We start from the raw sequence: 19,348 nt of genomic DNA on the forward strand, positions 1-19,348 counted from the left end.
ACTGATTCGGGCGGAAAATGATAATTCCGAGAGAACAAAAATATTTCGAGTTAAATTTCCACAAGTTTTTTTTTTTTTTTCTTCGTTAAATGGACTGATACCGAGTTATTTGATTAAAATCCACTCAAAAATGTTAGATCAAATTCACTGTCGATGACGAAAAAAATTGCACATTTTCTTCACATAACTAGTTTTTTCTAATGCAATTTTTACTTGCGATATAGGTACTATAGGGCAAGTTTAGGATTCGTAAAAAAAATCGAACTCGAGATAACAATTTTACATGACATTACGATGATGGAGAATGCCAAAAAAGTGGGTCCGGCAATTCTGTCTGTCTGTCTGTCTGTCTGTCTGTCTGTCTGTGTGTCTGTCTCTATCTGGAGCTGCAGCCTAAATGAGTGAAGTGATTTTCTTCAAACTTGGTAGTTAGCAGTTTTTGGTGATTCCCTAGAGGGGAAATTGAAATTTTTTTTTTATGACCAAAACTAACGGTACCTGCCATATAACGGAAATAGAAAAGTTAATTTTTTTCAAAAACGGCTCTAACGATTTTGATTAAAATTTTTGTGTGTAGTACTACACATAATAGCCAACTTTCTAAATAAAAAAAATATTTTTTGTACCGTTATTAACGGTACCTGTCATAAAACGGTTTTTTTCGTTTCTGAATATCTCGTACAACATTAACCCGATTTAAATGAAAATTTTTATACAAAAGTATGTAAGTAAAGATAGTATTAAAATTTTAGAAAATTTTCAAAAAACGCATTTTTGGTTTTTTAAAAAATATTTCAAATTTTTTTTTTGAAAAATCAATTTTTTGAAAACGAATCAACGAAAAATTTTGAAATTTAGTTTTTATGTGTAAATTAATTATTTCTTCAAAATGGCATACCAACTTTTTTTTTTTTAAATGTTGAAAAATTTTTATACATAAAAAATTATTTTTTTAAAAAACGGCTCCTACAATTTTCGAAAATTTTTTTCTAAAAATACCTTTTTATACAAGAAATAAAATGGCATATTTGTTATTTTTTTTAAGATAGTTTAAAACGGAGTTTAATTAATTATAAAAACAGATTTAATTTTTTTTATACTAGGTACTTATGAAATTTCTTCAAAATATCAATTTTAAACTTGAATAAAAAGCTTTAACATTATAGTTACTTTAAGCATAAGAGCAAGTACGTGCGACCCCAGTCGTGCAATTTATTTTTAGTAGCAATAAAAATTTTTTTTTATAAAAAAAAATGTTGCATTAGAAAAACAATATTTATTGCAACTGAAAAAAAATTTGCAACAAAAAAAATTTTGTATTGCAACTAAAAATATTTTGCATTTAAAAAAAATGTTATTGCAACTGAAAAATATTTGCATTGAAAGTAAAATTTTTATTGAAAATTAAAATATTTTGCATTGAAAAAAAAAATTATTGAAAACAAAAAATTTCCTGCATTGATTAAAAAAATTCAATGCAAAATTTCACATTTTCTTCACATAACTAGTTTTTTCTAATAGAATTTTTTTTAGTAGCAATAAATATTTTTTTTTATAAAAAAAATATTGTTGCATTAGAAAAACAATATTTATTGCAACTAAAAAAAAAATTGCAACAACAAAATTTTTATGGCAACTAAAAATTTTTTACATTAAAAAAAAAATTTTTTTTGCAACTAAAAAATATTTGCATTGAAAAATTTTATGCATTCAAAAAAAAAAAAAAAATTCAGTGCAAAATTTCACAAGTGGCGACGGTGGTGGTTCCCGAGCATTTTTTGAGGTGAACGCAGTGTTATAAATTATGGATAATTAGTATTTTTTACCAAAACATTGCACAAAAAAATTCTCAGAGGACATTTTAAGTTAAATAAATACTAGATAAGTTTAAAGTCAAAAACTGTTATCAGTTTACTGCGTTGCTTCTGATTGAAATTATTGTATTTTATTCAGTAAAATGTAGTTAAAAAACTAATGGAAGAATTAAAATCGAAATTTTTTTTTGAGGTAACGGCTTTGAAAAGGTAGTAGTGGTAAGTAAGTGAAATTTCATATTTTTATTTTGCAGAAGTGAGATTTTAACAGTTGAATTGAATCCTTTCCTTATTTGTTAAAACTGATACAATTAAGAATTTTCATTTTTTTTAGGACTCATGTTTTGTTTGCTACTTATGTTTTTAAAAGTAAGATCTTACTTGTTATTAGTGATGGGAACTATCGAATGTTTTGAACTATCGAATAGTTCATTCATTCATTCATTCATTCATTCATTCATTCATTCATTCATTCATTCATTCATTCATTCATTCATTCATTCATTCATTCATTCATTCATTCATTCATTCATTCATTCATTCATTCATTCATTCATTCATTCATTCATTCACTTATTCATTCGAATAAAAACTATCGAATAAAAAAAACTATTCGAATGAAAAAACTATCGAATAAAAACTATTTGAATGAAAATAGTAACTAAATAAATTAATGAATGAATGATTTTAAAACTATCGAATGAATGAATATTTTACATTTCTATCAATAGTTTGATAGTTTTTATTCGATAGTTGCTATCAATACTTATTAGTCATTCACTTAAGAAGGTTATCAGATCATATATAATAAGAAACACCTAGTAACTTGGTAGCTCAATTTTATGTACAGTCATATTATTTGTTGAAAATTCTTACCAACAAAAATCTTAAAAGTCACAACTTTTCAAATATGATATTAACATCTGGTGTTTTGCTCAAATATTGTGAGGTGTTAAAGAAATAGGTATTCCCAGACAAAAAAATAATAATATTCATCCTCATCATCAATCATAACATGAACAGACAATTTATTCAAAAATCAAAAAGTGAGGGAATATTCAAAATCTAAGGTGACTCAATTTTCAAGAGACATTTGAAATAATTCCTTAAAATTGAAATATCGTCAATGAATCATACGAAAAGTGTTCGAGTGAATAAATCTTCAATTAGCCTTTTTCCGTATTTTGTGGCATTGTGGGATAAGTATAATAAAATTAACAATAAAGAATATTTCGTCAACAAAAATTATGATGGAGATAATTTTTGGTATTTCTTTTCCTGACAAAAACATTTTCCTAATATTGATTTTACTTGTTTTCTTCTTTTTAGCCAATATCAGTTTCCCAAGAACCGTGAGTACAAAAAATTAAAACTTAAACTTCTTTCCAAGAACACCAATCTAATAATTTATTTACATTTAACTCTTTAACTTTTGTATGCTCAAACTAATTTATTCTCTCATTTCTTTTCCTTCATCAGGCTCAAGTTCGATTATCCGAATCATCGAGAAAACTCGACCTGCTTCGTCTCTCCTTAGACCTTCGCCGGCAAGAACTACCAGCCGATTCGCCGACAGCTCAACAGCTCAAAACCGAGCTGCAAAGTGTTCAAGCCTCGTCACCAGTTCCGGTAACCTACACATCGTTGCAACCGTTCCAAGGTGGCCTCGGTGGTAAGCCTTATCATCAAGTTACCTCATTGGGTCGTTGCGCCTCGGTCACGGGAAAACTAGAAGTTCGTCTAATGGGTTGTCAAGATCTACTCGAAGATGTCCCTGGCCGTTCACGTCGCGACAAGGATAACAATTCAAGTCCTGGCGATCTACGTAGTTTTGTCAAAGGTGTCACCAGTCGTAGTTCGTCAAAGAGTTACAGTGTCAAAGATGAGACTTCATTCGAAATTATGGCAGTTATTAAACTTGACAACACAACAGTTGCTCAAACCTCATGGAAACCTTGTTCGCAACAAGCATGGGATCAGCGATTCTCCATCGATCTAGATCGTTCACGAGAGCTTGAGATCGGTGTGTACTGGCGTGATTGGCGTTCTTTGTGTGCTGTCAAATTCCTGCGCCTCGAAGAATTCATCGATGATGTGAGACACGGAATGGCATTGCAACTTGAGCCCCAAGGTTTGCTCTTTGCCGAAATAAAATTCTTAAACCCAATGATTTCCCAAAAGCCAAAGCTGCAACGTCAACGAATGATTTTCAACAAACAGCAAGTTAAAAATATCCCGCGTGCCAAACAAATGAACATCAACGTTGCCACCTGGGGTCGTTTGCTCAAGCGAAACACACCCAGCAATCAAAATGATCTGCCAATTTCTCGAACTCCTTCGTCGGGAACTATCGATGGTGAGCCTTATACTCCCGGACAACAAGCTATGAATCTGGAATACGATCCGACAGTTGCCGAAACAGAACATGTAGCTACTCCGGGTGAGAATCCAGATCTCAGTGTGGCCGGTTTAAGTGGCGCCCGACCATTATCTATGCAGGGTATTGCTGCTTTGCCACCAGAAGTTTCGCCTACAGCGAACTTGAATAAACAGAATAATAACCAGCAGCCAATTGTGTCACCGACAGGCCTTCATTTGCAAATTAACCAGAAGTCAACGGGAGGTAGTAAAAAATCAAGCAGCCAAGTGCCAAGTCCACCATCACAGGTACCAATTGGATCACCACCAACTCTACAGAAGATGGATCAAGAGGTAAGTGTGATAATGCATGTTGAACTGAATCTTAGTCTTTATTATTGTTGTACAGCTGTAATTTTTTTGTGAGTATTTTTTAAAAATATAATCGAAGTAGAAAAGTAGAGTTTTTATTAAATATTTTTTTGATAGAGGTGTAGGGCTCTTAAATATTGTAAATTTAGGAAGAAGCTATAAAATTTAACTTAGGTGAAGGCTTGAGATGAAGACTAAGTTTAGTTTATTATTATTTAAATTTTTTTTTTATTTAAAACTTATAGTTCACAGCGTGTTCACACAAAACACTAACACAATAGAATGATTCATTTCATTACACATACACAGACATACATACAAACATATTAAAAAAAGAGTCATTAAATGTATTAAAATTAAATCGCTGTTATGTTTCAACGTTCGTTGTCTTGAAAAATCTAAATTTTTAAAATGTGAGAAGATTGTTGAATTGGAATATTTATTTAAATTTTTTCTTGTTACGATCGTTAAGTGTCATTGGTGTTGTTCCTATGTCGTTTGTCCTGTCAAATTGTAACAATATTGTTGACATGGTTGAAAGATAAGTACAAAATATATGAAATACAATATTTTTTTTTTTTTATTTAAAATTCTCAACAATATCTGGCAAAATTTCATTTCTAAGAAGAAATATAAGTTAAAAATAGGCCTTGCTATTTAAACTTTCTAAAGCTCTTTTCTTTTTTTTTTTTCTTTTGTTCGTCTGCTGAAGCAATTCTGTGCAGTTCCAAATTTTTTTAAAGTCATTATCATTTTCTATTAAAGCTTCTTGCTTAATGCTATCGCTGAACCAAATCTTGTTCTTAGTGTATTAACGTCGCTATCTATGAAAAAGTGAGGTCCCACTCAACTTTGACAGTCAGAATTCAATAGTTCAAAAATTTTTTTAACTGAAATATATTTATATGTATATGTTTGACTCACTGTTTAAAAAATAAAAATTAAAAATAGCATTTCAAACTTTCAATGCACTCCGATACGAGAATTTTCATTAAAGATACTACTATTTGAAAAAATCCTGTTCATGTTCTGTTTTTAATTTTTTCCATCCAATGAGAGTGTGAATTATATGCTTTATAAAATTATAATCTTTCGAAAAGAAATATTGACTTTATATAAAAAAGTCAGTTACAAATGTCACAGGTGTTAAACTTGCGGATTGGCCTAAAAGAAGATAGGCACTTGGTGACAGCAAGACTGCAAAAAACGATTTTTCGACTTAAAAAACTGATTGGTTTCGAAAAGCCTTGTTCTAAATAATAAGATCCTGTGTTCAAATTAAAATAATTATAGCTACTTGAACAATACACGAATAGGTAATTCAAAAATAATCTATATATTCGAGTAGACATCTCTACCAAAACTTTAGACATGGAATTGAAAATAATGAATTTTCAGTGAATTAGAAAATTTTTAAATGTAAAAAATGTTTTTAAAATTTTTTTTTAACTTTGACCTCGAATATCTTTAGAATGGTTAGATTAATGAAAAAAATTAATAAGAATTTTTTTTTGTGTCACAATCTATTCCCTACAAGAATATGTGTTGCTCGTTTGATTTATTATAATTTTTAAATTTGTTAAAAAAAATTGAGAACAAAAAACGAATTTTTAAAGATTTTCTAGATTTTTGGATCTCAAATATCTATTAAACGGTTAGATAAACGAAAAAAGTGTTACAGACCTTGTTTGTAGAGCGTTCAATTTCCCCCAAGAATATGTTGTAAAGAAATTTGCAAAAATTTAGTAGAAGCTTGATGTAAAAATAGAAAATTGCGAAGCGGAGGACCTTCCCATTAATATAAAGAGCTCATATTTGGTGTGTGTATTCTAGAGGTGTCTAGCAATCTATTTTTCGGAGTACAAACTAAAAAAAAAAAGGATTTCGATTTTGTTGACCCACCCTACTATACAACAAGGTCATAAAGGGGTTTGCGTATTGTTTATTTCAAGTTTTTTCTTATATTGGCCTCAAGTTAATCAATAAAAGTCCAAGAACTTTGAGCTTTTTAAACGTTTCTTCGTTAGTTTATAACCTACTTACCAATTCAAAACTTCTAATAGCAATTTGGTGGAAATAAGACTTCCCGTCGACCATGCTTAGGTCAGGTTTCAAAGATTTATATTAATCAAATGATTTTCCTGAATTCAAGCAAGTTGATCGATAAATTCTAATATTAAAGCCAAGTTAAACCCACCTGCCACTAAATTTTCTCCACTTCATTGGACTGAAAAATTAGTTAGAACTATTAAGTAAACCTCTTTTGAACTTTCGAATTTGAAGGATTTATTAGCTAAGATTCTGTATTCTGAAATTTTCTCACATTTTATTAAGTTTCAAAAACTGCTATTTCAGTTTTTTTTTTTTTTTTCATTTCACTATATCAAAACAGCATCTTGCAATGTATTTAAGAAGAAGAATGTGTTGACACGTTTCTGCATTTCATTTGAAAGGCGCCATGTTTATGGTTCCTCGTTTGTTTTCGTTTTTTAATTATTTTTTACAATGCTTTCGACTTCTAAACTGAAAGCTTAATAATATGAATGTCCTTTGACAGTTGGTTAATTTGTATCAAATTAACCCTGGAAAGGTATTTTCTTTACAATATTTTTGGCGTTGTCAAAAAAGATCATTTTCTGCGGACTCATTATTTATCTCAGTAAATGTTTTCATAAAAATCTGTTTTTAAAACGTGATTCTCAAAAAAAAACAAAAATATGTTTTGAAACAAAAGATATTTAATTAATGAGTGGCTTAGTCATAACCCCCAACTTTTATAAAAAATGTTTACAAAAAACAGTTTTATATCCAATCAACAAAGTTCTTAGTGCCCATACTTTCTGATCTCTTGTACATGGGGAATATTAATAGGGTTTCAAATTTGAATTAAAATGAAAAAAATATATAAAATTTCTCCTACTTGTAGTTTTTGTTTTGTTCAGAGAATACCGTCATTTTCAACCAAAACAAAAATCAATAAAATAAATATATTAACTTGGCAAATGCAGAAACGTTCACACTCAAATGCGCCATTACTGACTCATGTCATACATTAACTCATAAACCTACTTTAGATTTTTTGAATGAAATGTATGTACAACAAACAATAAGAACACAAAATTAGATTTTTTTAAAAAAATACAAAATTCAGAAATTAAATTTCAACAATTTTTAATAAAAAAATAAATATTTAAATACAATTTAAATGATTGCATGCCTCTATAAATATATTTTGTACAAATTCCTATTTTTTTGTTGTTGTTTTTTTTTTTTCAAAAACAAAAAAAAAAAAAACAAACCGAAACGTTTTGTGTCTTTCTTGTATGTTTGTTATATAATCGACAACAGTTACAGAATGCTTTACGAGAATTTGAATTTCTCAACCAAATGGATTCACAGCCCTCAACATTGCAGCGACCATTACCACGTTCTCAACAACAACAACAACAACAACACCAATTACAACAACAATATCTTGGATCAGCTGCCCAACAGCTTATGCAATATCATCAATCACCAACGCAGCAATATTACACCGAAGCTGAACAATTTATACCCCAAACAGTCCTCCCGCCCCCACAGCACCATCAACAACAACAACAACAACAGGTCCCATATGACAACAGCACCTCCTCCATCAGCACTGCCACCACCCCGCACGTCACCAACGCCGTCCATCAAATCATGTCTACGTCATCGATGAACCGTAACAGTAGTATTAGAAATAGTTTTAACAATAATACCAACAATTCTGGTGTTGGTGGCAACACTGTTGTTGCTGGAGGAGTTGTTGGTGCAAATGTCGGACCTTATCACCGACCGGTGCTCATGATGCCACCTGTGATTTTGATGGGTGGCACGGGTGGCGGCGGAGGCGGTAGTGGAGATGGCAGCCCGATTATTGAGATGCCACCATCGCCGGTGCCAAATTCGTTGCCAATTGTTGAGTATCCCGATGATGATGATGACTGTAGTAGCCGGGTCATCAACGACAGTGATAGATGTTGTGTTGAGGTTAGGTTTGGTTTTTTTATTTTTTTTTTTTTTTCGTTTTGTTTTTTATTTTTATATTATTTTTGTTTTGCTTTTTTTATTATTATTTTTGTTTTGTGTTGTCGAGCAATTGCCATTTTTGTAAATACATATTTTTTACGCATTGTACATTTTTTTATATAATTTATATAGCCATTTTATGTATTTTTTTTTTTTTTTTTTTTGTTTTCTAACACAAAAAAACACACACACTCACTAATTTTTGCACGATTTAATATAACCTTTTAACTTTTTTTCTGTGTGATAAAAAAAAAACACTATTTATATGAAGATACACATAAAAGGTGGGGTTTTGAAAAATAATAATTATGCACTCATTTGTTTTTAAAAAATATCAACGCCTTTGTTTGAAATAAACCATAATTAATATGTGGTCAAAGGCAAACCGTGTGTCCAATTTATCTGTCCCCATCAATGTCATAAAAGTAAGAGAGTCCGCGTTTTATACTGGATAATATAATTAAATAGTTTGATCAATATAGAATGTTTTTAAAAAAACAACTAAATAATCCCTAAAAAAATTCAGTTTAAAAGAATATCAAAAAATTAATCTTAAAAAACGTACTTTTATATCTCAAAATGGTCGTTTTTATTGGAGCCACGTTATTGGTCATTAGGGTGTGTCAAAATGCTAAACTACGAAATTTTCAAGTGTAATAGCTTTTAAACATTGCATTGCTTATTAAAACTAAATTCTGCGTTTAAAATTTTTATTTTTATTAATATCTTCGGTTCGCTCATAATATACATAGGAAGAAATCGAAGAAATTTGGATTTTTAGAGATTTTTGAAATATACGCTGCGAAATAATAAGCAAAGGAAAAAAATCATTTTTCCCTATAAAACCTTTTTTTCTTAACAACTTCAACCGATTTCAGCGAGCCAAAGACGAACGATATTATAGTACTTTTTTACATATTATTAAACCAAAGACCCTAATACAACTTTTGACCACTATTACATTGCAAAATTAGGGTACTTTTTTAGGCCATACAAAAGTGACACAGTTTCCAAATCTTTGCATTTCAAAACTTAAAACAAATTATAACAGAAATTCCAATTCGTCATACGTTCCATTTTTTTCTTTTTAAGGACACTTTTCGTAGTGTACTTACCTGAGAAAACGGATTCGCTTAAAGTTAAGTTTTCTTCTAAAGTAAGAATACTAAAAAAATTTTTATTAAAAAATCGAAATCTCTAACCGTGAAAAGTTCAAATATACCTAAAAAAATTAGTATTGGGAAAACAAACAAAGGCAGAAACGTTGTAAAAAAAAATTATCCGCTGCTAACTTGACTAGTGAATTGTACCAATTTTTCAATCCAGATCACTTAAATACTTTTTTGCAAAACATAAAAAATCCTAGTGCAGTAAAATTAAATTCTTGAGATCTTGAAGAATTTGGCATGAATCCTTTGGATTCCTTGTTTTCATCAGAAATTAAAAAAAAAATTTTGCCAACATAATTTTTATCTGAAAAGTTTTATTATATGGTCTTACGGCTTTGACAAAATTGCGCAAAATGTACTGGAACCCAGTTATTTGATGAAATGCAATTTTTGTATCTGTGATTCAAATGGTAGATCAAGCACTCTCTCTATTGATTTCAGAAAATAGCAGTTTGATAAACATGTTCAAAATTAACTAAGGATCGAACCTTACCTACAAGTTAGTATTGAAGTTTTTCGATTTTGACGAGACTGTAAATATTTGAAAAATAATATCTTAGAAGTCATTAGTCCCACAGAGATGATTTTCGACTTCAATTCTTGTTCATTTTATCAAAAATAGGTTCTTAAAAAAAGCGATTATTTTTCAGATTTTATAATTTTTTGAGATGTTGCATTCGACACTCTTTTTCGAAAACATAAGAAGTTCATTTGGCCATTATTAAAAAAAAACTGTACCAAAATCTGAATTGCCAGATTCGACGGAACGTTTTTCTATACAGAATCAACAAGGTTACTGGGCTATACGCCATTCTTTAAACGACCAAATCGATCACTGACATTACGAAATTGACCAATTAATGCTTTCAAGAAATGTGCTCATTATTAGTTTTGGGTCATTTTTTTAACAGTGGCACAAATTTAGAGTCAACTTAATTTAACCTTTTTTCCCAATATGTATGTTTAAGACTTTTTTCATACTTTCAATCTATCGACAAAAACAATCAACCTTTAATTTTTAAAAGACCAACTTTTTTCAAACTTAATAACTCTAGATTTTATAAAAAAAAAAAAAAAACATTGACATTGACACAAGCTGACCCTTCTTTCATTCTAGCCTTTTTAAGTGTCTACAAACACCAATGTGTTCATATTGCATAATTTGGTCAGGAGATATGATAAATATCTTTGAATTACCCAGAGCTGTTGATATCTTTTTTACTTAACTTTGTGACTTCCTTAACCCCTAATAACTGTTCCACTAGACAGTTTTCTTTAATTTTTTTAAAGAACTTCGAACAATTCTAATTTACAGAATTGTTCTTGTTACTAAAACTGTTATAAAATCACCATACCAACTCTTTGTTATTAATTTTACAATTAAAAAAAAAAAAAAACCACCCTTAAACTTGCTCAAAAAGAGTTAAGGTATTACAATTCATCACTGTGGTATTCCATAATTTATTTTAATTCATCACAATTATTTCTGTGCTAAAACTTTTTTATTTCGTTGAATATTTTATTTATGTTTGCTTCAAAATTTATGTATTAATCAACTTTGTTTCTCACAAAGTATGTATACAAAATAAAAAAAAACATAGAATAGATAAAAAAAATAAATGAGTGATAGAAATTAAAAAAAAAAAAAAATATCAAAATTTTAATCAAAACCTCATCTTTGTATCTGAATTATTCACAGGAAAAATATTATATAAACATTGTACATATAACAATACAACCTTCTTCCACTGACACGCCTGATACTACTCCTACTACTACAACTACTTATTCTTCTACCTCAAATATACAGGTAAACAGAAAACAAAAAATGTACAAACACAAAAAAAAAAAAAACACAAAGAATTTTAGTTATGTAGATAAACAAAAATGAATAATTGTAGTAGATGCTTGAGGTCAGAAAGTGAAAGTTCCTAATTATTTTGAAAATTCATGATGCTTTAAACGGATCACGATTCAAAAATTCATATTTGAGGTCCAAAACATCCCGAAAGCACTCTGAAAATTAGAACGATTTTGGATGCCTCATACATGCAAAAACTATAATTTAACCCATCAAATTTAGATTTTGATTTTTTGTTCATAAAGAGGTCCATACTTGGTTTGCTTAGGAGGTCATAAAAAACCACTGTCCGCAAGTGTTGAACGGAATTTTTCTTAAAATCCCGTAAACCTCCAAAATATTTCAGTCTTTCTTGCTTTACCACTTAATACCTTTAAAATAATAAAATTTCCAAAAATTTGAGTCTTAAACCGTTTTTCGTAGAACCGCTCTTCGTCTTTTTCTACAGAAGACAACTTTCAGAGCTACACTATTAAATAATTCGAGAAGAGTTACTAATAAGTTAGCCCCGTAATTTCCTTCCTGTAACTGGCAAAGCAAAAATGTGTTTGACGGGAAAATAATAATGCATACACTGAGACAAAAAATAAATTGATTTATGTGACGAAGCCATCAAAATACGAAGCCATCAAAAATTAACCTTTTTTCGACTTTGATTTTAAAATGTTCATCTTCAAATCAAAATCATTCCGAATAATTGTTAAGTCATTGTGGTTTTCATTGATTTTACATTGTTTTATGGTGGCTTTTCCCTCAGTGTACATTTCGATTTTGTTCATTTGTTCTATCATAACTTCTAAACCATTTACCGTAATTTGACAAATGAGGTATCGTTGGAAGCTTCATGCTTTTTCGCTGGATATTAGCTACAAATGTGACGCCACATTAAATTTTACCTGGCGCCCTCTAGCGGCAAAAATTCAAGACGTAGTTTTGTTTGAATAAACAGCGACTTTTCGGTAAATTACAAAATTTTTGGCCCCACCTCTGCAGTAAAACAAGCTTATCAAATTTGGCATTGAACCAAAAAAAAAAAAAATCTTGACTACTTCTACGATCGTGAATATTTCAATGCATCAGAATTCTGACTCAAAATCAAAATTTTGTCCTAAATTAAAAAAAAAAAAAAAAGCATAAAACCTCAAGCATCCTTCAATTTTTGTATCAAAAGTAGACAAAAACATAAAACTTGTACAGTATAAAGTTATTTTTTAACCTATTTATTTGTGTGTTTTGAGTGTGTGTTCATGGTGTGTAACTTTGGTGCACAAAAGAGTGAGCGGTTTTTTTTTTTCTTAACTTAATTTAAGTTTTTCAATGCAAAAAAAAGGACTCTTTTGTTCTATATCACACACGCCTTTAAAAAAAAAATCAAATTAATAAAAAAAAATAAAAATGCTTCCTAGCGGTTCTCTTTTTTACATTTTTATTAGTAGACAACTTTAAAAAAGCAAAAACTTTTTCAAATTTATATATTTTGATGTTAACGTTATTTTCTAATGCAAACTTTTTTTTTTTTGTTATTTCTCTTCTTATTCCTTCCTGTCTGGATTGGTGATGATTTTCTATTGGATATATGCGAACAACGAACGAAAATTAGATTATACCACAGTTTGGTAATTTATCTGTCAATAATAATCAGCAACAGCAGCAATACGTGCAACCATCACCGATTGTTCAGGAGCCACCAACTCCACAATATCAGTCACATGCCCAACAATTCCCACAGCCATCCCAAAGGCAACACTATCCACAACAGCAGCAACATCAACCAATCTATCAGAATCAATTCGAATTGGGAGTTGTTGGTGGTGGCGGCGGTAGTAGTGGCAGTGGCGGTGTCAGTTCTACTGCATCCGGAGCCATCATCATGCAGCCACCACCACCTCCAAGTCATGTTCATGCTCAGCCATTATCAAATGCTGCTGGTGCTGCTGGAGCAGCAGCAGCAGTAGCAGCAGCAGCTCAACTTGCTGCTGCTGCTGCTGCTGGTGGTGGTAATGCAGGTGGACGTCGCCAAGTTGCACGTGGTCTACAATATAGAGACTCGGCATATGAGTCACGCCGCCAATCACAATCCCATCAGCCTGGAATGCTATCAATTGAGAACTTCCGAATGCTGAGCGTGCTGGGACGAGGACACTTCGGCAAAGTTATCTTGTCGCAATTGAAAACTAGCAACGACTACTATGCGATTAAGGCCCTCAAAAAGGGTGACATTATTGCTCGCGACGAGGTGGAGTCGCTGCTCAGTGAAAAACGGATCTTTGAAGTAGCGAATGCTATGCGACATCCTTTCTTAGTCAATTTGTATGCATGCTTTCAAACTGAGGTAAGTAAAATAAAGACGAGACACGAGAGGAAGGTGCCTTCTGCAGGCTGCTTCTTCTTCTCTGATGATAGGTTGTTATCTAATTGGTAGTGATGGGAGGTTCCAACACGTTTCTCTCTCGCACTCTTCTTCATCGTCTTCTTTTTCAAACTATTTGTGTCTGTCTTCTTCTTCTTCTTACAGCAACACGTCTGTTTCGTGATGGAATATGCTGCTGGAGGTGATTTGATGATGCACATCCATACGGATGTCTTTTCAGAACCGAGAGCGGTGTTCTATGCGGCTTGTGTTGTCCTGGGACTTCAGTATTTGCATGAGAACAAGATTATCTATCGTGATTTGAAGTTGGACAATTTATTGTTGGATACAGAAGGTAAGTCTTTTTTGCACTCGATTTTTTCAATCTCAAGACACATCTTCATTATTATCATCTTCTTTCTCACTTTCTGTTCTATTTTTTTGCAGGTTATGTGAAAATTGCTGATTTTGGTCTTTGCAAAGAAGGTATGGGCTTTGGTGATCGAACTGGTACCTTTTGTGGTACACCTGAGTTTCTAGCACCTGAAGTTTTAACTGAAACATCATATACTAGAGCTGTAGATTGGTGGGGATTGGGTGTATTGATTTTTGAAATGTTGGTTGGAGAGGTATGTATTTTTGAATGAAATTATAAGAGAGATAGGAAATGGGAAATTTAATGGGATTTTTTTTTTTTTTTATTTCATATTTTTTAGTCACCATTCCCAGGAGATGATGAAGAAGAAGTATTCGATTCGATTGTTAACGATGAAGTACGATATCCAAGATTTTTGTCATTGGAAGCTATTGCTATTATGAGACGGGTAAGTTTTCTTTGATATATTTAATAATATTGTTTATACATTTGAAAAATTCTATTAAAATTCTTTAGATTTAAGAACTTGTAAAATTATGTTAAACATTATTATAAGAACTCCGTACCCGATAGGATATTTATTTTAACTTCATTTAAAATTAAATTTTATTTCGTTATAACTAAAATGTAGGTATGTCATTTTCTTGACATGTTCACAAATCAGAAATATGACCTCAAAGATGTTAGAATTATGAAACCATTATTTTTATTTTAAACCACCGACTGCAAAACGTAAAAGATCAGAAAATGTTTATATGCTATCAATTAGATCCGCCAAAAAAAGAAATTATCAAAATTCATTTTTTTATCCATTTTGCGTTTAAACTCAAATGGTCACTGTGGTGTATGCGCAACTTTTTTGTGGGTAGAAAAATTTTAACAATTTTTTTTCCCTCTGCCGAAATAATAAAAAAATAATAAAGTAGCGCTTTACAAAATTTTCGTCGTATCAACAAAAATATGTAGCTGTTTTTTTTTATAAAAAAAAAAAAAAAACATGACACAAATACTTGCTCTAGATTCTAGATTATTAACTATAAATTATTGTAAAATTTACATAAGTTAAAAAACTACACCACAATTAAAACAAACGACTATTGTGTTTTGATATCCAAATGAAGGAAGTTTCGAAACGAGTTTGTTTATTTTCCTAATTTTAATTTTTTTTTTTAAATATATTTTTTGGCTTATCTGAAATTTAAACGAAATTTATTAATAATTAATTAATTTTGTTGCCCATAAAATGGTGTATTTTTTTATCATCTCAAAAGTTTGATACATAAGTACAGAAAAACTATTTAATAAATAATTCTAAAAATGTGTAGACTTATTTCAGTTACAGTCGACTTCTTCTAAGTCGAACTTTTTCACCATATTTAATGAACAATTTTGAAGAAATAATATTAAATAAATGCCGCTAACTCGAATTTCCCTCTAACTCGAACCGATTTTCGAGTCCCGTGAAAGTTCGACTTTGAGGGAGTCGACTGTATATTAAACTTTTAAAATTAAGCCTCATTTGAATCCTATCCTTTTATAGGAACATTTTCTTAAAAAAAATCGTTTTTGCGTACACTGAGGGAAAAAACAACTTAAAATCACCGAAAACCACTACTCACTGTTAGAAATAAGGGTGATAAAATGCAACAAAAGCTGAAATCCGACAAAAATAAAAAAAATTCTTACGTTGTTTCAATTTTAATTTAAAGATGTTTCATGTTAGTTTTTTCAACGTTAAATCAACGTCGAACATATTACATTTTACGTTGCGTTTTTTCCCTCAGTGTATGTTTCCATATCAATAAAAAAATGCAGTTGAAATTAAAATACAATTTTTATTACAAATAAAAAAAAAAGAATTCCAAAAATATTTAGATATTGCAATTGAAAAAAATTTGCATTAAAAAAAATATTTATTGCTACTAAAAATATTTTGCATTAAAAAAAATGTTATTGCAATCGAAAAATATTTGCATTTAAAATAAAATTTTTATTGCAAATTTTTTATTTCTGCATCGAAAAAAAAATTATTGCAAAATGTCTGCATTAAATTTTTTTTTTAATATTCGTCGAATTGCTTAAAATTTTGACAATTTGACAATTTTAATATTCGTCGAATTGCTTAAAATTTTGACAATTTGACCATATATCAGATATCTCATCTATACCATAGAACCTAATACAGTAGCGAGCAAAAAAAGGAAACAAAAAAGGTTTAAAGAGTTTTGAACAAGAACTAAGTTACCAAATTTGGCATATTGAAGCTGTTTTATTTTCATTAAACAGAAACAATTTGTGGAATATTTTACTCCAAAACCATTATTTGGTCAAAAGTCTACCTAAATATGCGTTTTTAGATGAGCATTGAGCATGCTCGCTACTTATATGATCAAATCGTTAAAATTGTAAGAAATTTGACGAATATTAAAAAAAACTCGATGCAAAATGTTTTTGCATTGATTTTTTTTTTTTCAAGTAAGAAAATTTTTTATTTTTTTAATGCAAAATATTTTCATTTGCAATAAAAATTTATATTTTCAATGCAAATATTTTTCGGTTGCAATAACATTTTTTTGCGTTGCAATAAAAATATTTTTTTATTCCATTTTTCTTTTTCAATTTCAGTAAATGTTTTTTTTATGCATTTTTTTTTTATTTGCAATAAATTTTTGCTGCCGGGTACAAAGGTGTCAAAAATTTTCGGATTTTTATGGGACTTCAAGTGTTTTTTTCTCTTTCGTTTGGTCCTATCGCCACAGCTCTAGCGTATCTTCTTCCGTTAGAAATGATTCGGTACAAAGGGTTTAAGTCAAAAATTTTTAAAATTGTGTGGTGCTAAGGGCGTAAGTTGACTTAACTCCTTTATTTTTGCATTAATTTTTAATTTTTAGATAAAAAAATTGATCCTTAGGCGTTAAGTCAAGAGGAAGACAGAAAACGAAAAGCCATTTTAGTCCAGTCATTATATACATTTGGAAATGCAAAATGATCAAAAAAGCTAAATTTTGGATATGTTGTAGGGGATGCTTAAAAAAGCTTAACTTAAAGTTTTCGACCAAGATTTCCTATGAGCTTTTTCCGCAATAGCTTTTTTGACAATAACTCAGATCCTTCGAGATACGAACATTTTACAAGGTGCTTTTTTGTAGCTTTTACCATGTTCTACAATTCATGCATACACATTTTTTGCGTATCATAAAACGTTTTCGAGATATCGATAAAAAAAGTCCAAAATTTACGATATGCGATTTGTTTTTTGACATTATCTATTTTTTGGTGATGAATATCCAAAAAAATATTAAAATCAAATTTGTAGACCCTGTTCAGACCTACAATTTCGTATTTTTTTTTTTTTTCACATTAAAGAAAACATGAATGATTGTTTTTTTCATAACCGAACGAGCGGCTTGCTTGGCGGTGGGTGCGGACTAAACGACTTTGCGGGCGGCTGGAGGTCTTAATTTTTGTCAAAAAAAAAAAAAAAAAAAAAAATACGAAATTGTAGGTCTGAACAGGGTCTACAAATTTGATTGTAATATTTTTTTGGATATTCATCACCAAAGAATAGATAATGTCAAAAAACAAATCGCATGTCGTAAATTTTTGACTTTTTTTTATCGATATCTCGAAAACGGTTCATGATACGCAAAAAAAGTGTACGCATGAATTGTAGAACGTGGTAAAAGCTACAAAAAAGCGCTTTGTAAAATTTTCGTATCTCGAAGGATAGCCGAGTTATTGTCAAAAAGTTATTGCGGAAAAAGCTCATAGGAAATCTAAAATAAAGTTAAATTTTTAATAATTAAGGAATTTTCCTGGAAAAAAATCCTCTTTTCTGATGGCCATGCATTGATTTGGTTATTTTCATGTAATTCATGTACCTACTCTTATAATATTTTTTTTTTAGGAAAACAAAATGCATTTTAATTTTCATTCTTTTTATTTTTATTTTATTAGCTTTTACGAAAGAATCCCGAACGACGCCTTGGCTCATCGGAAAGAGATGCTGAAGATGTGAAAAAGCAAGCATTCTTCCGTTCAATTGCTTGGGATGATTTGTTATTAAGAAAAGTTAAGCCGCCATTTGTGCCAACAATTGTAAGTCAAATATCGGCCTCAATTTTCTTTAAAATTGCATGACAGTATTCTTATTTTTTTATTTTATTTTTATTTATTTGTTTTTATTTTTTTATTTAATTATCTAATAGAACCACCTCGAGGATGTATCAAACTTCGACGAGGAATTCACATCAGAAAAACCACAATTGACACCGCCAAAGGAGCCGCGACATTTGACTGACGAAGAACAATTGTTCTTCCATGATTTCACCTACACCGCCGATTGGTGTTGAGGTTAAAAAATATAAACATTTTGTTCTTTTCTGATTTATTAATGAAAAAAAAAACTTGAAATTAAAGAAAAAATTAATATTTATAAAAAAAAAAAAAATATGTAAATGCTGCTCCTTACAAATGTGTAGCCGTTTTTACATAAACAAATATTTAAACATTTAAGTAACTATTGCTAACTTAAACAAAACAAAAATACAACTTATTTTCATATAAATTAAAAAAGAAATGAGAAAACACCAATTTAAACAAAAAAATAAACAAAATCTACAAACAAATTGCGTTTAAAGTAAAAAAAATTAATATTTTTAAAGTGAATTATTAAAAAAAAAAAAACATTAAATAAAAAAAACTATTTAGCATTTGTTTTTTTGAAGCAAAAAAAAAAAAAAGAAAAGAATTTTTAAGCCGAGATTGTGCTTGTTTTTTTTTATTTAGCGATAGCAAGAGTGTAGTAGTTAACAAGATGGAGACGTAATATTATTAAATTTATTATTATTATTATCATTACCCTTATAACTATTATTATTATTATTAATTTATAACAATTTTTATTTTTAATTAATTAAAAAAAAAAAAATAAAAAAAAAAGTATAAATAAATATATTTCATTAGCAACTATTACTCTATCACTACTACCAATTT

At 29.8% G+C, this 19,348-nt stretch overlaps 1 protein-coding gene across 11 annotated transcripts in view; it reads left to right on the forward strand.

Annotated features, from left to right (window-relative positions):
* LOC129905297 (serine/threonine-protein kinase N) overlaps nucleotides 1-19,348 on the forward strand; it is a 214,847-nt gene extending 195,499 nt beyond the window's left edge. For 3 of the 11 annotated variants that reach the window (XM_055980737.1, XM_055980739.1, XM_055980738.1), the window contains exons 5-13: nucleotides 3,294-4,526; nucleotides 7,893-8,558; nucleotides 11,466-11,576; nucleotides 13,228-13,959; nucleotides 14,143-14,332; nucleotides 14,425-14,606; nucleotides 14,694-14,801; nucleotides 18,311-18,451; nucleotides 18,562-19,348. In XM_055980737.1, the coding sequence (XP_055836712.1) occupies nucleotides 3,294-4,526; nucleotides 7,893-8,558; nucleotides 11,466-11,576; nucleotides 13,228-13,959; nucleotides 14,143-14,332; nucleotides 14,425-14,606; nucleotides 14,694-14,801; nucleotides 18,311-18,451; nucleotides 18,562-18,705 (3,507 nt within the window). In that variant the 3' untranslated portion in view covers nucleotides 18,706-19,348. The remainder of the gene's footprint in view (nucleotides 1-3,293; nucleotides 4,527-7,892; nucleotides 8,559-11,465; nucleotides 11,577-13,227; nucleotides 13,960-14,142; nucleotides 14,333-14,424; nucleotides 14,607-14,693; nucleotides 14,802-18,310; nucleotides 18,452-18,561) is intronic. The other 8 variants (XM_055980746.1, XM_055980745.1, XM_055980740.1 and 5 more) reach the window with 8 other exon arrangements.

Source organism: Episyrphus balteatus, chromosome 1 (genome assembly GCF_945859705.1).
Source record: "Episyrphus balteatus chromosome 1, idEpiBalt1.1, whole genome shotgun sequence".
NCBI lineage: Eukaryota > Metazoa > Arthropoda > Insecta > Diptera > Syrphidae > Episyrphus > Episyrphus balteatus.